At 47.8% G+C, this 17027-nt stretch overlaps 1 protein-coding gene across 2 annotated transcripts; it reads left to right on the plus strand.

Moving 5' to 3' along the window:
• The first annotated feature begins 239 nt into the window (after positions 1 to 239).
• LOC147187721 (tubby-related protein 4-like) lies at positions 240 to 16453 on the plus strand. Of its 2 annotated transcripts, none has more exons than XM_086100832.1 (14): positions 240 to 307; positions 1461 to 2177; positions 7239 to 7367; positions 7465 to 7626; positions 7698 to 7878; positions 8416 to 8523; positions 8598 to 8764; positions 9210 to 9434; positions 9512 to 9746; positions 9827 to 9971; positions 10137 to 10308; positions 10391 to 10484; positions 10669 to 13940; positions 14091 to 16453. In XM_086100832.1, exons 2-14 carry the CDS (start codon positions 1926 to 1928, stop codon positions 14205 to 14207), a joined length of 5259 nt encoding a protein of 1752 aa, XP_085956958.1. In that variant the 5' UTR covers positions 240 to 307; positions 1461 to 1925; the 3' UTR covers positions 14208 to 16453. The 2 variants fall into 2 exon arrangements, with proteins under 2 accessions (XP_085956958.1, XP_085956959.1); XM_086100833.1 differs by having other exon boundaries at positions 10164 to 10308.
• The last annotated feature ends 574 nt before the right edge of the window (positions 16454 to 17027 follow it).

Here is a 17027-nt window from a genome sequence, read left to right on the forward strand (position 1 = left end):
ATGTACATAACACCAACAGATGTAATTACCAAATTACGTGAGCGGATTGGGAAAAATCCCGAGAGCTATAAAAGAAACTCATACATATTTTCAATCCAAATGTATTTGTATGACCACATGGATGACATTTTTAACGTGCTTCATTTTCGTGCTTTGACGTCGATGATTCAAACGAGGTTTGAACGTGACAAGATAGCGTCATGTGACCATCACGTGACCCCCTCCGTCGAGGCCCTGTTGCCAGTTCCAGCAGATCTCCGGTTCGTCTCACACACACACCGAACAGGGAACAGCGACAACACCCGAGGTAAGCTTCCCACATCATTGCCGGGCTACCTCGCCTTTGCATTCGATACACAAAATATCAATCACAATGAATTACATTCTACTCATGGGTAAATTATGTACAAGCAGCTACAGGCCCAGGGTTTAACAAAACGCGATACGAGTAGCCGACTGGTCATGCTAGCAGTAGCCGGATAGCGAGCAGTTCTAGTAGCGATGGACAGCCCTTGGTCGCCGCCTTGGCTGGTTCTGGATCAGCCAAAGTTAACGGATGGTTCGCCGTCTCTCTCTCGCTCGCTCTCTCTCTCTCTCTGCCTTTCGCTTTCTCTTTTTCTTTTTTTTCATTTATAATAAGAGTGTAAAAAACGCGTTCATCTGTCGCGCCAGCACAATTTAAAGACATGAAAAGCAGACGGGAAAAAAACGTCGATGTGTGGTTTTTGTTTGATGGCGACGTTTTGATGCTCAGAGCTCACAGGGAGTTACCTCAACCTAGCATCATTTCAACGCGAATGTCGTTTCGTTCCACACGGTGATACTATTTCCCTATCATGATGATCGGGCTGTTATAGATTTTTTTTTAACATCAGTACACATGTTGACTATTTTATTTTACCACACTATTATTATTCCCACTTTGTTTATCTCGTGTGTTTGGACGCGAAGGGGCTATATCGTTCCATCAGCGTGTGCTAATTAAAGCAGAACCCAAGATATTACATTCTTGTTCAATTATTTATGAAGTCGTTAGAAATTCCTGCGCCGCGAAGAATAGCCATGGAACTAGAACGTGCCATAAGTAGTAAAGGGGATAATGAGGGGGTAATTTAGGCCAGTACATTAATATTTATTTGCAGATGTACCCGGATGGAGTCTGGCTTTTAACATTCCTATTATTCAATAATCTATTCATTTCCTAATGGACAGGGCGTTCTTGGTTAGCGTTGTTTTTTTCCTCGTTTAAATTGAGGCAGAGATGGTACCATCCTGACCATGCGCCATGTCGTGCATGTAAATTCAATGGGCTCACTTTCTTTTACCGGAAACATCCTTTCAGTTAAGAGTTCTGATAAGAATATTACTCTTCTCATGTGAAAGCAAACGTCAGTGTTTATTGATGAGCTTTGCTAAGTGGAGCTGTGAATGTTGTCTGTTTTTCCTTTGGCCGGCCACAGTGGGATGCCCAAGGTTTGCTGGCGTTATGACATTTCTGGGAGGGGCGGTGCTCCTGCGGGGCTACAGCTGATGGAGAGGTGTCCCTGCTCCTCCTACTCCTCCTCCTCCTCCTCTCACACTTGCTGCCAGGATCGGATGATGAGGACGCAGCGCGGCGGCGGCGACACTCAAGCAGCGCCGGGATCGAGCACGAGCCGTAGGACATGCTGAGCGGACTCGTTCGTGGTTTACATGCGTTTCATCCTGGATGTTCAGTCATGACAAGTGCCTTCCCAACACGGATTTTCCAACTTTTCTGACATTATCCGGACCCTCGCAGAGGTTTTCACTGATGTCCAGGAACTCACACATACTATGCACCATTGCTGTCTCACACTCATCATTGAACCTGTAACCTCAGCACAGGACTCCTAAAGGGAGCAAAACAAGCCCCCTCTGGTAGCTTCTCCTCATATGACGCAGGGATGTTCGCCTCGGTGGAACACGGCCCCGTCCTCTGCAGCGACTCCAACATCCTGTGCCTGTCCTGGAAAGGCTGCGTGCCCAAGAGCGAGAAGGAGAAGCCAGTGTGCCGGAAGCGCTATTATGAAGAGGGCTGGCTGGCCACCGGGAACGGCCGAGGTGTCGTCGGCGTCACGTTTACATCCAGTCACTGCAGGCGGGACCGGCCAACTCCACAGAGGGTCAACTTCAACCTCAGAGGGCACAACAGTGAGGTAAGATGGAAGATGTTTTATTGTTTTTTTTTTTTGTTGAGATGCAAATTTAATCACTTAAGGTATATAAACTCATTTGCCTGGACAGGCACCACCATTATCTTTCGAGGCAACATGGCCGTGTGGTGTTACTCAGCATTGCTCCCCAGTTGGAGGTTTGTGATCTTGGACTAGTCCCTTCTTGCTCCTGTGTCTTGATTCCCCTTCTGTCAGGCTCAGAGATAATTAGAAGACAAAGCCGTTGAAAAGGGAGCGCCACTGAAATTGGACCGAGATTTCAACCAGACTGACGGTCAAGAGGGAGAAACGGGAAGCCGCACATTTTCTTTCTGTCAAGTCTAATGAGCGCCTGCTAACTTGTGCCGCCACCGCCTCCTCCTGACCTCTTGTCGATTGTACCACGCTTGAAAAACATAAGATGGGAATATTTTTGTACGCCTTTTACTTTGAATACTGCAGAATAATCCCCTCTGGGATATGATTCAAAATAGATCAACACGTCGTTTGACAAGCCTTCTTGCCTCCCTCTCTCATGAAAACGTCTCTTCATTCGAAATGAGCGTTGAATATACGCGAGAGTAGTTTGACAACGCCATTGTGGACCGTCACGCAGAGTTGTCTGACGGCATGCTGTTCTCCTTTCAAGCAAAAATAGACACCGCACTGACGCGTTTTATCTATCGAGTCGATTAAAACGACACGATTTGTTTCAGTTGGGATTAGTCACCCCAGAATAGGTTTGCGTTTCCACCGTGGGCTGTGTCGGTGGGCTGTTGAAAGCTTCATCAGCGCGCAACTCGCCGATTAGTCAAAACAATTAGGATATTAAACAATTCAGCACGCTGACAGTAGAGTGAACCCCCTGTGGGCGTTAAGGACTCAATTCTGCTGTGAACAGTCAACCTATTTGAAATTCACCCACACAGAAATGGTTTGTAATTGCTCCAGTTGCCATAAAATGGTGGCAAAGCTCTACATGAAGCTCCTCAACTGACTTCAACATGGTTCCTCGGCACCAAGTTGGCCAAGCAACCGGATTTCAGCTCGTCTGACTGACCATGGATTTGTCTTCAGGAAATTACATCAGTGCTCTTCTGTCTCGTTCTGTTCAAACTGCTTCACTTGGAATTGGACTGCGCGCACAAAGTCCTTTCATTGCCTTCCGCCGAGGAGTTCTCTCGTGCGCTTCACGTGCTCTCTACCTGTCTGACCACTTGACCCCTGCGACACGTTTAACAGGAAGGGCATCACCGTCGCTAATCCATCCGCGGAGGGCACACGTTGCATAATGAGCTCGGCTGCCGTGTCAGGTCCAGGTCCAGGTCTTCTTGGTTTGCTCCCAAATACTTTCCGTGGAATTTTCTTTTGCAGATTTTCATATTTTGGGCACTCGTTTGGATTTAAATGCAAGTGTACTATAAATTCAGCATCATGGCACATTTTCATTGCTCAACGACATGATTGGGATGCGATGTAGTGCAAAGGCAAATTGGGTTTTCCCACATTGGCACGAAACCTCCAAAACAAGGTAATGATGAGTCGGATTGTGCCCTGTGCTCTGCCCTGTCTAGTGTACCATGAAGCCTGTACCCGTTGCCCTTTGTCTTACATCGTGCATCACTCCAACCTCGCTCTCCTCTTTTTTTTTTTTTTTTTTTTTCCCTAACAGCACAGCAGTTCTCTTCTATTGAGTTAAGCATATGATTTAATATCTCATCGTAATCAGCGGTCTCAGAGCTTCCCTGCCGTTTGCTCCTGAGCCAGCTGGTCTTCACTTTCCAATCATGAATTAAGATTTCCAATCGGCTCACAATGGGGTTTGATTGTAAAAACCCAAATAAATCCCCTCTTATCCAAGCGAGCACTTGGTTGTTGTAAAACGGCGGCGAAACAAACTTGATATTGATTTTTTTTTTTTTTTTTTAAGAAAGTGCAGTTTTTCTCCACCGACCAAGACTATTAATTTCTTTTGGCAAAAACAAAGGTCTCCATGCCAGCATTCAGTGTTGCTATGGACCTGTGTGCTCTTGCCTCTGTGATGCTGCACCTTCCCAATGTCCTCTCACTTCTGCTGATTGCACCGTAACCGCCAAAGCTGCCCCTTGATTTGATTTGACCTCTTTTTTTCTTTTTTCTTTTTTAAACTTGCTAGGGTCAGCTTAGCGACCAGCTCTGAGACAGAACGGTTTGACAAGTGGCAACACACACATGAAAGACAATGGCAGCTTTCCAAGGTGCTAATTATATTTATTAATTGGTAAACAGAGGGCCAGTCATTTCAGGGATCAGAGACCTGGCTTGTTTTATTCAAAAAATTTGGTTCAGAAAGACTAAATATCCAGTTGAACCTCCACCATTGGGCCAAATCAAATGTGAAATATTAATCGTTGTTCTCTCTACATAAAATATAATTTTATTTGTGCTGTATTTGGGGGTCTGCAACAGATTATATGAATTTACATGATTTCCTATGGGAAGTATTGCTTTGGATTGAGTTTGATTTACTTTAGTTTAGACATTTGGGAACGAATCAATCACAACTGAGTTTACACTTCATAATAAAAATCTTTTGGACTGTAAAAATCTGGCATTCACATTAACCCCGTTTACCGTTTTTGCCGTCACTGGTACGCTTAAAAATGAAAATCACAACAGCCAAAAAAAAAAAGCAAAACACGTGGGGGGATCCACTGTTTTGGAGTTTATAAAACATTCCCAGGCTCCGTGACACGCTTACAACCTTGGCATCGAATTTTACACGTTAATTCTCACCTTTCTAATCATGACGCCAAGGATAATTGTCACTCATTTGTTGACTGGATTTTCTGCCCACGATCGCCTCCATCCCTTCAGTGTCCTGCGGTGTCTTCTCCTGATCACGTCTGTCTCCATGTGACGTCTGATCTCTCCTGGCTCGCTGCGTCACGGCGAGGTGCTCAGCTGTCTCCCCCCGCGGGATGCCTGACCAGCTCGCACTAATCTCCACGCCCTGCTAAATTTACACTCACATGCGCAGATTATTCTCACCCGGACGCAGACCGTGGTGCGGGACACGACATGTGCGCTCATGGTGCCTCTCTCTCCCCCCCACCCCCTCCTCGTTTTGATTTACCTCTTGTTTGGCATTTAAGAGAAGCCTGATATTGTTGCTGCATTTTTTTAAAGACAATTTTATAGCAAATCATCTCACTAACAATGCATTTATGTTGTACATGCACGTTTGTTTGAAAATATTTCAGTTGACTTGGTGGTTGATTACGATTCAGACGTGATTCTACTTTTGTGCATGCGCACATCTTCATGACGTGTCATCCCTTTGCAGCGATCGTGCGTAATCCTCTGGAACCCTCCTAAGAGTTAATCAGCGTCGCACAGTCCCAATCTTTATCCTCATTAAACAATACCCATGTGGTGGGGTTGACGCCAGTGCAACGCAAAAAGGTAGAGCACAAACCTCCACCGAAGCACAGTTGATGCTCGTTTACGGCGCTTGTGTGGCAGCAGAATGATGCAAAATTAATATGATTCCAAAACACTGCATTATGTATTGGGAAATATTTTGATTTTTTTTTTCCCCCAGTTTTCTCGAAAATTTTATTTGGCTTTTTATAGTGTTCTGGGGGTTGTCGGTGTGCAGTTTGTTTTTTTTTTGTTTGTGTTTTTTTTGGGGGGCGCTTGGACCTGTTGGCAGTCAATCACAGAGTGTATTAAGACAACCATTTAGTCATATTAACACCTATGGGCAGTATAGAGGAGGGGCGCCACGTCATCGCCAAGGACCACATTAGTACGCTGGCAGTCTGTTCAAATAATTGCTCAAAGGTGATGGTATTTTATTTATTTTTTAAATTTACTGGGAATGCTGCAGGTTTTTATCTGGTCCACGAATAGATCAGGGTGTGTTTGTCGGTAGTGACGTGGTTGTTCTGTGTTGAGGTCGGAGCAGGGCGGGCAACAAGGCCCCCCCGTCTAGCTGATCAAAAAGGTTAGCCGTTGTCGGATTCTCACTCGGAAAGTGTAAGCCCGGCTAAAACGTGCCTCATGTTGTGCCCTGGAGCATGTACGGCCCACGTGCTTCGCTGAGTGAGAGCGGCGCTGCTCCCTGTTTAGGATTATTCCCCTGGGAATAGGCTGAGTCACGCTACGGAAGAACAAGTAGATAGTGAGACGCATACGCACGCACATATGCAAAAAGTAGAGGGAAGAGCTTGGGGGTAGCGATGGGTTCTTTTCAGGTGACACAAAATGCTCCTTGCTGCTCTGTGCCTGCGATCAGCATCTTGTTCCTCTGTTGATCATCTCTGCGATCTGCGATCTGCTGATCATTTCGGCTAGTGGCCGTGTACTTTCACTTATTTTGGACGAGGGAGAAAATCATCAATTGGATTCTTTCATTTGTTTTCATTCAATTTGAAAATATCTGCATGGATGGAACTCAATTTGCCATTGTTTTGTTAGGCATAATAAATTGACCAATCAATAATAATGTACTTTTTTTTTCCACTCATATTAGGAACCTGCATTGTCAGCTCATTTTAGCATGCTCGAATTTGTATACTCTGAACAGTGACATTGGCCTGTCCTGGCCGGTCCACCTCCCGAAGGAGGCGGCCCGTTGTTGCCACGGCAACGATCAACGTTATATCCCTTTATTAAAATCCTGTGAGCTGTTTCTTTTTTCCCCGATGAAAAATTATTACCTCGTGTTTGCTTCACATCCCGTTACCCTCGATCGGCGTACTTGACATCAAACGACTTCTATTTTCGTCACAAAATGTTCAGCCTCAATCGTGTGTAATACATCTGATAATTACAGCTCCTCCGAGGAGTTTTCAAAAAGAGGTTAACCCACTTAATGAGATGCTGCATTTGGTTCACTGCTAAACTTAGCTCAACGCTAACGTAAACCCCTGCCGGCTCACCGCGGCGGGACGTTCGCACGCCGTTTGAAAGAGTCAACGGAACCTCCTGAATCAGCATGGAAGCATTGCGCGTTCACCAACTCTTTTGTGTCCTCAAAGCCCGCCTCATTCATGATGACATACGCTTGTCTCTTAAAAGGTGGTCCTGGTGCGATGGAACGAGCCCTTCCAGAAACTGGCCACCTGCGATACCGATGGCGGCATCTTTGTTTGGATCCAGTACGAGGGCCGCTGGTCCGTGGAGCTGGTCAACGACCGCGGAGCTCAGGTTCGAGTTCGCCAAGTCGAAATCATGTGAAGTACGCTCGTGAGCTGAAACCTCGTACGTCGTGAGTATCGTAAACCGAGGACTTTGTAAACTGCAGGTGAGTGACTTCACGTGGTCACACGACGGCACCCAGGCGCTCATCTCCTACCGCGACGGCTTTGTGCTGGTGGGGTCCGTCAGCGGGCAGAGACACTGGTCGTCCGAGATCAACCTGGAGAGTCAGATCACCTGCGGTATTTGGACACCTGATGACCAGCAGGTCCCCACACTTCTTTCTTTCTGCAATTCACCCCTAGGTCCCTATTCTAACGTTTTCCCGTCCCCTTGCAGGTTTTGTTTGGCACCGCCGACGGACAGGTGATCGTGATGGACTGCCACGGGCGCATGCTGGCCCACATTCTGCTGCACGAGTCGGACGGCATCGTCAGCATGTCGTGGAACTACCCCAGCTTCCTGGTGGAGGACAGCAGTGAGAGCGACACGGATTCGGACGACTACCCCCCGCTGCAAGGTTCGCCGGCTCCACAATCGCATGCCGTGTCCGCCGAGGTGACGTCGTCCAGCTGTTTTATTTACGGGCCGGAGGAAAGCAGATGCGCCGCCATCTGTGAGCTTCTCATTTCCCTCCCCCCCGTCTCCCGTCAGCGCCTCCGAATACTCATATTGCACTGATCACTCTATCAGTGTTTGTGCGCAGTACTGCCTCAGACACTGCATTTCTATTGTACTACCAGTTTAGTTTTTTTTTTTTTAAACAAATGGCTTCATTTTGTCATATGCTTATTTATGTGCTTGGGTCTTTTTTTCCAGAAGAGGATAGTTCGAGCGTGTTTTTTTTTCCCTCTCCCTACCCAGTGTTTTCCTTTCTGAACTCTGACTGTAAATTTCCCCATTGCGGGACAAATAAAGGATATCTTATCTTATCTTAAAGGCCATTCTTGGATCGCACCCAAGTCATTTGTTTAGTCTGGAAAATATTGTACGGGCAGCAGAATATTATCTTGATTGTTTTGAAACTGCACATCATTTCTTTTCTCTCTCATTACAGCGCACAGCCACAAACCTTTGCTGACAGTCAGCTTCACCTCGGGAGACATTAGCCTGATGAACAACTACGATGACCTCTCGCCCACCCTTATCCGCACCGGCCTGAAGGGTAAATCAACCCCCCCACCCCCTTCCCCGTCGCCCCATGTTCATCTCATCACTCTTTCCATCGTTTTTCCGCAGACGTGGTCGCCCAATGGTGCTCGCAGGGGGACCTCCTGTCAGTGGCCGGCATGGAGAAGACGCTTCTCTCCCACGACCCCTCTTGTCCTCCTCCTGCCAGAAACGCAGTTGCCAAGTTCTATAACATCCGGGGAGAGCACATTTACACACTGGAAACACCAGCTCAGGTGATTTTCTTTCATTTTTGGGCATGGGCAGCATGGAGGACCTCTACCTCACAGTTCTGAGGTTTTAATGCGTGCATTGCAATTGGCTGGTGACCAGTCCCCAAGGTGTACATCGCCTCTCATTCAAAGCTCGCTGGGATGGACTCCAAAAGCGGGACAATATAACCCACATGTGTGGGATGTGTGTGTTTTTTTTTTTTTTTATGTCTTACGAAAAGAAAATGAATACAAAGAATAATTTTTTTTAAATGACTAATGTGAACAAGCGCGAGATAAAATAGACGGATGAATGATTTTAGGATCAAAAAGGAACCAACGCGCTACTTGGGTATACTTGATTTTCCTTAGGCAGAGCATTTATTGGTTATACATAGCAAAAAAAAAAAAAGTTCATGTTTTCCGTTTGCTGCGCATACTCGGTCCAACTGGTCTGTTTCCCTGGCAGCGCCCCATCACCACCCTCTGCTGGGGCCACCGGGACTCCCGTCTCTTCCTGGCGTGCGGCCCGGCGCTCTACGTGGTGCGCGTGGAGCACCGCGTCGCCAGCCTGCAGCTCCTCTGCCAGCAGGTCATCGCCACGGCTGCGAAGGAGGAAAAGGACGTGGCCAAGCTCACCATGCCGTCGCGCCTCTGCTCCTACGTCACGTCCGCTTTTAACCCCACCGTCAGGGTAAGACAGAATCTCCAGACACTGACAAATAATCAGAATGACGACAAAACCTGATTTCTACTCCTCTTGTCCCCCAGCAGCCCATTCCAGACCCCAACAACATGCGCGACTTTGTGAGCTACCCAACAGCTGGCAATGAGCGTCTGCATTGTACAATGAAGCGTACAGAAGACAACCCAGAGGTAGGCGGTCCCTGCTACACTCTGTACTTGGAGTACTTGGGCGGTCTGGTGCCCATCCTGAAAGGCCGACGCATCAGTAAATTGCGGCCAGAGTTTGTCATTATGGATCCGAAGATGGATGGAAAAACAGGTAAGGCGATGGATGACAATTTAAAAAATCGTTTTTCTGTATGTTTTTGTGAACTATTTCACTGCCTTCTCTCTTCTCAGACGAGATATATGGCAATAGCCTGATATCAGCAATGATTGACAGCTGTAACTGCTCGGACTCGAGTGATATCGAACTCAGCGATGACTGGGTCGGCAAGAAGTCTCCAAAAATATCCCGGGGCAGTAAGTCCCCCAAGCTTCCCAGGTGAACAATCCCACACCATTATTTCCCCTTATTGAATGTTTATATTCCCCAACACTGGTTCTCTTCGCGTAATTGGTTCAAAGGGATTGTTCTACACATGTGTTGTGCCTCACTGCATGCTTACGCCATCTTTTTTCCCCTTCCCATTTGCTACCTTCTTTGTAGAGACTTAGTTTGTCCCTTTACCAACAGAATCAACATCGATCCCAGGAAATCGCCCAAACTGTCTCGCGCCGCTCAGGAAGTTTCCCGGTCACCGCGTCTACCCATACGCAAACCCTCCATTGGGTCGCCCAGTTTAACACGGAGAGAATTTCCTTTGGATGACATCACTCAGGTACTTGCCAACTTTGAGTTGCACAACCCATTTTTAAAGGATGACCGTTTCTGACCAATGCGTTTTAATGCAAATCTTCCAGCAAAGCTACCTTGCTCAGGTTACGTCAAATATTTGGGGAACAAAATTCAAGATTGTCGGGCTTGCTGCATTTTTGCCAACCAACCTTGGCGCAGGTAATCGATCAACGTGTTTGTGTGAGTGACAAAATGGTTGCGTGGAAGCCGGGAGTGGACACACTTTTGAGCTCGAGGGCCACGTTTGAATAATAATAATAAAAAAATAAGCTTACACTGTAACTTGAATAACTCAATTGTTTCCATTGACGTTGTTCCGATTTTTCCCTCGTCTCGCCCTCAGTCATCTACAAAACCAGCCTCCTCCACCTGCAGCCCAGGCAGATGACAATCTACCTGCCGGAGGTGCGCAAGATCTCCATGGAGTACATCAACCTGCCCGTCTTCAGTCCCAACGTCTTCAGCGAGGACGAAGACGACCTCCCCGTCTCGGGCCCTGCCGGCGGCGCGGATGACAACCCGCCCTGCACCGTCAACATCCCCATCGCCCCCATCCACAGTCCTGCCCAGGCCATGTCCCCCGCCCAAAGTATCGGCCTTGTCCAATCCCTGCTAGCCAATCAAAACGTTCAGCTGGATGTTCTAACCAACCCCACAGCCACGTCCGCGGGAGCTGCCGCCGCCGCCGGTTCCGATCAAAACCAAGACACCGTTCTTGCAGCCCAGTACACAGTCCCCACCAGATACTCCAGTCCCGGCCAGGTCATCTTCGGAGGGCTGGACTTGAGTCGCCTCACTGTGGGAGCCTCTCACTCTCATCAGCCTTCACAACAACAGCAGCAGCAGTTGCACCAACTCCAACACCATCAGCAACTACAGCAACATCAACAACAGCTTCAGCAGCAGCAACAACAACAACAGATGCTGCAGCAGCAACAATTACAGCAGCAGCAGCAAATTCAGCAGCAGCTCCAACACATGCAGCAACAGCAACAGCAGCAACATCATCAGCAACAGCTCCAGCAGCACATACTGCAACAGCAACACCAGCAACAAATGCTTCAGATGCAACAGCAGCAACAAATGCTACAGATGCAACAGCAGCAGCTTCAAATTCAAATCCCCGTCGCCTCCATGTCGCCAGCGCAGACCTCGGGTGCGGCCGTGCTTCCAACGGGGGCGCTGCAGATCCAGATCCCCCACCCGCCGCCCGATCTGCTGGTCGAAAAGGGAGCGGCGGGCGAACACGAGACCCTTCTGAAAATAAAGACGACGCGTTTGCTGGCCGAGGCTGACACGGTGGTGTTCAGCGCGCCGCTGGAGCTAAGTAAAATGAATCCCCCTCCTCCTTATCCCGGAACGGTGGCTGCTGCGGTAGCGGCGGCGGCGGCTGCAGCGTCCGCTTCCGTGCCGACCCCCGGTGTGGCCGCCAACGCCTCATCGGGAACAATCGGGGGCTCCTCTGGAACGCCACCTCCTGGTGATCTCGGTGCAAAGAAGGGGGATATCCAACTTTATCCCTTAAGTCAGCAACAATTCCAGTACCCCACACCACTAGGCTACGAGCGAATCACCACCTTTGACAGCAGCGGGAACGTGGAGGAGGTCTGTCGTCCTCGAACCCGTCTCGTCTGTAATCAAAATGTCTACAACCTGCAGGGGCCTGGAAGCTCTGCCACCCTCAGGGTCACCTCCTCATCCTCCTCGGCAGAAGGCAAGAAGATCCAGCTGCCGTACAGCTCCGCTACCCTCAACAGACTGACCGCACCTCGCTATTCCATACCGAGCGGAGACCCTCCCCCATATCCAGACCCGGCCAATCAGAATACCGGTAGGAATCCAGGACAGAAACTGGATAGCGGTCTCATCCACGCCACTCTCAGGAGGAATAGCCGAGAGGCCACCCTCAAAGTGTCCCAGACGATGGAGCCGCCCAGACCGCTGCCCCCAAAAGCGAAAAATAACAGTGCACTGGCGGGTTCCTACCAGCAGAGGGTGCAAACAGCCTTATACACCTGCAGTCAGTGTAGCAGCGGGTCCAGCGTCGGAGTCACGGCTCCAGGCAGCGCCAACGGAATAGCAGGCGGTACCATAATCAGGCAAGATTTTCCGCCGGGGAACGGAGCGCCGCACAGCACAGTTATCGTACACTCCAACAGCGCTGCCCCTCACGCTTCACAGTCCTCTTACAGCCTGCTCAACTCCCTGGAAGGATCCGCACCCACAGCAGGAGGAGTCGGCGGCAGAGAGCGCGTTGATTATGTTAATTCGGCATTTACCGAGGATGAAACGCTCCATCAGTCCCTCAGGCATTTGGCTTTAGGAGGAAATGAGACGTCGGGCTTGCTCGTGAAACGCCCGCCTCCCTATCAGTGGGACCCCGCCGCCACGGAGGAGGTGTGGGTCCCCCAGGAACGGACCGCCACGCTCAACCCGGCCAGCTATCCGGGACCACACAAGCCACCCCCGCTTATCCTCAGTCCGGCTCAGCACTTGGATGTGTCCAGGCTGCCTTATGTGCTGTCTCCCAAGTCGCCCACGACCCCCACGAGCGCATCTTTTCAAGCTGCCGCCGGTTACCAAATTTCTCTCCAGTACCCCTCAGTCACTGCCTACCCTGGAGGCCAGCTTCAGCCCATCCTAACATCACCTCGACCCTGTTCCTCCCCAAAAGAGGTGGTAGCCCCCGTTTCTCTCTCGCAGCAGGACGCAACCATTGTCTTACCTGCCGGTTACCCTGCGAGTCTAACAAACCTGGCCTGCTGCCCTGTACCACCTATGTACCCCGCTACCGGGCTTCCCGTTCCCCCTATCGCCCTCCACACACCGTGGGGTACGTATAACTCGTGCCCCCCTAATCCCAGTCCTGCTTTGCCCCTACCTCCCAAAGCTTCCCATATGGCGGTAGACAAAAATGCTCTTTCACCACCGCCCCCGCCTCCTCCACCGCCACCCCCACCGCCACCGCACGCAGAACTGCAGAACCATGCAGGGCTACAAGAAGCCATGACAGAAAGCGGAGAAGGATTCCAGGAAGTGCTGTCCTTAGCTGAGAGCCCCGTGCCCCCTCGCTCAGAGAAGTTCAGCAAGAAGAACCGCAAGAGGGCAGACGGGAGGGCGGAGGAGGCCAATGTGCCATCTCTGGCTGAAGGGAGCAAGTCCAAAAAGGAGGGTAGGGCGTTGGGGGACTTTAACGCCCTCATTTCCAGTCCACGGCTGGGAGGGAGAGACAAGAAGAAAGTGAAAGGACCGAAGGAGCAGCTGAAGGCCAAGAAGCTGAGCAAGGCCACCGCCAACAGCGAGTTCCAGGACAGCTCGGATAGCGAGCCGGAGCTTTTCATCAGCGGGGACGAGCTCCTCAACCAGTGCCAGAGCGGGAAGAAAGGCTGGAAGACGAAGAGGAACCTCAGGGCGGCCAGCGAGTTGGAAGAGATGAAGTGTCGCAAGGCCAATGAGAAGGAGGACCGAGGACTGGGAAGCCAGGGCTTTGTGTACGTCATGGCGAACAAGCAGCCGCTGTGGAATGAGGCCACGCAGGTATATCAGCTGGACTTTGGGGGTCGCGTCACGCAGGAGTCTGCCAAGAACTTTCAGATTGAACTTGAGGGCAGGCAGGTGAGAAAAATCATTGTGTGTCAAATGACTTTTGAATATAGAACTTCTGATCTTCACACTTCTCACAGGATCTTTATTGAGAACAGGCTGCACAGAAAATGGAGATATGGAATTGTGAGATCCTTTCACGACGTTTTTGTTCTTTTGCAGGTGATGCAATTCGGCCGCATCGACGGCAACGCCTACATCCTGGACTTTCAGTATCCCTTCTCCGCCGTGCAGGCCTTCGCGGTGGCTTTGGCAAACGTTACGCAACGCCTCAAATGAGACGGCGCCCTGCCACACGGGATTTTCAGGAAGTCGCCGTATTTTTTTATTTTTTATTTTGAAACAGTGACATCCCCTGGGTCCACAGAGACGACGTCAGTGGAGAGAGCTGATACCGCTGCAATACACGATGCTGCCACTTGAGTCGCGGTTGCCAGGCCAGCGAATGCAGCGCTGCGCTTTTGGCAACCATCATGCAAATAAACGCTGTTTTAGTAAGTCGACTAGACACTTTTAGACGACCAAGAGAGGAAACTGTCAGTTTGATTAAGATTTTTTTTTTAAAGGAGCAGCAGTAATACTTGAAAACCACACTCTGGTGATATGTTGATTTTCTCCAGAGCACACACACAGGTACTACTGGCACCTCAAATCCATTGCTGTACAACACTCACAACATAATGACAGCGCTTTTCCTTTGCGGGGGTGTTTGTGACGCAAACTGGCGGACGGTCACCTTTTGTTTTTTGCTCTCTGTCATTCCTCTCGCGACTTGTCAGTTCACACGTGATAACCGGTGTGACTACCGGCGTTGAGGTCTTTTTACTTTTTTTTTTTTTACATACACAATTGAAGGATGGAGAAACGTGGATTAAGTTATGCGTACTGTACATTGTAAATTGTTGCCATTGTTTGCGTTTATTTTTTTTGGTGTGTGTGTGTCATCACCCATATTGTTAACGCACCGCTTTCATTCGGGAGACTTAAGTTGTGATATTACTCTCGCGTTGACGTCGTTGTGACGTCAACCATGACACCTGTTGTCACTTCTGTGAAGTGCGTGTTCAGTGAGGGGCCTGACCTCCCCTCACCCCCATCGCCCACCCTCAAATCTTAACCATCACACTTAAACGAGGTGCAGGGAATATTTTTCTACGTGTCTCACAATCTCTTCACAATAGACATATCAGTCAGTCATACTCAAATGAAACCTGATTTTTTTTCGTGTGTGCGTGCGTGTGTGTAAAGAGACTTGGGGGACTCTGCCACTGTGTTTCGATGCTGTAATGCTGTTCCATGCAAAAACAGAAAACTTTGCAGATTTTTTTTTCTTTTTAGTCAACACCAATGAAGGATGAAGCCAGTGAGTCGAATATCTAAATATGGTTTGTTGCGACGCTTGCGTTTTACAGCACAACAAAGCTTATGTTAGATTTTTTTTAACGACATATTGGGCCAACTCAAATTTAAAACAAAGAAGTCATCTTTGAGAATGAAGTTGTAATTTTGATGTCAATATTCCCCACATGAATTACTTTGTCTCTCTTACTATTCAGACTAATACAATTTCTGACTTTTTTTTCTCAACAAATATCATTCTTTAAATTAGGACTTATTTTTTTTATGGGAATCTCAAAATTACAATGGTTTTTTTCTTGTTATATTCCAACTTAATTTTCATTCAATTATTTTTATCTTAAAATATTGCAAATAGAAAGTTAGGCCATTTTTAAAAGTAAAATTACAACTGCCTGAAATTGTTTTTTTCTTGGAAGATGAAAATTTGTCTTTTTTCATGTAATCCCCCCCCCCCCGCCTACCCCCCAAAAAGTGCATGTTTTAGGATCCATCTATTTATGTTTAGTTGTGCAATATTTTCTTTTGAGAAAAGAATCTTTGGTTGATGGTCCACTTTAATACTTTGCTTTTACGTTCAGCATCTCAAGTAGCTGGTTTGTACTTTTTTTTTTTTAATTTATAAGGTCATTTCCGAAAGGAGATATCGTATCTACAAATAATGTACATTGTGGAGTTTTTGGAACAGCTTGCTGTGTTTTTTTGTTGGTTTTATGCTTTTGTTCTAGTCTAGCTAGTGAGTTTTGAATGGGCGAGCAGTAAGGTAAAGTCGTGTGTTCTCTGTCAAGTTGTACGTGCCTGTGTGTGCGTGTTTATTAACGCATCGACCTGTCGCATGTGTTGTTGAGTCCGCTCTCATGGCTTCTGACATGTTCACATCAATGTGTCACACATTCACTCAGTGCAAGCCTGAGTTCAGCAACACCACCGTACACTTCTAAAAGTTTTCGACCCGAGTGTAGATACTGCAGGATGTTGGCTTTTCTTTTGAAAAGGTATGTGCTTGGTATTTATAGGTGTTAGACTTTAAAAGACAAAGGAAAAAAAACGCACCTATTTGGTGACTGAACGTTTTTAGTGAATGGATTAGTTAGGCATGCCATGTAAATTATTTTATAATTGTATATGTCAAGCATCTTTTGAATAAAACATCTTTGTTGCCAAAAGAACAGTTTGTAATGGTAGTGATTGAAGATAACCTTTTACCTTACCAATATGTCATACATCTTGAGTTGTTGGTAGAAGTTTCCACACAAGTCAACCATACATCTTTACCCGCAGGTCCATTGGCTAAATGGTGACATAATGACAAATGCCAATAGCTTCTGTTGCGGTGTTATAACTCTTTCAGCATATTTGAACACAACCATACAAACACAAACATACGTAAACAGATAATCACGTGCATAAGTTCTTTATCCTATGAAAGTAATTGACTATTACTGCCTTACTGAGGTGTACTCAGTGTACAGTACAATGTATCTGTACGTTACGGTACTGCCCCCAGGTGGCCAACCTGTTCACACGTTTTTATTTTTATTGTGATATTCATGTTATTTATTACATGGTCAGAAATTATTGAGTGCTATTTTCTTACATTACTCGAGAGGTGTATTGTATTCACAACAAAAACTTTTTTCTGAATAGTAAAATGCATCGATAAATATAATGCATTCGTAACACGTCACGAATTAGGCATGAGACGTCATCAGCCGCGTCTCTGTCCGTGGTGCTGATGTCTAG

The sequence above is a fragment of the Hippocampus guttulatus genome, chromosome 20, assembly GCF_054856545.1.
Source record: "Hippocampus guttulatus isolate MCC_2025c chromosome 20, RoL_Hgut_1.0, whole genome shotgun sequence".
NCBI classification, from domain to species: domain Eukaryota; kingdom Metazoa; phylum Chordata; class Actinopteri; order Syngnathiformes; family Syngnathidae; genus Hippocampus; species Hippocampus guttulatus.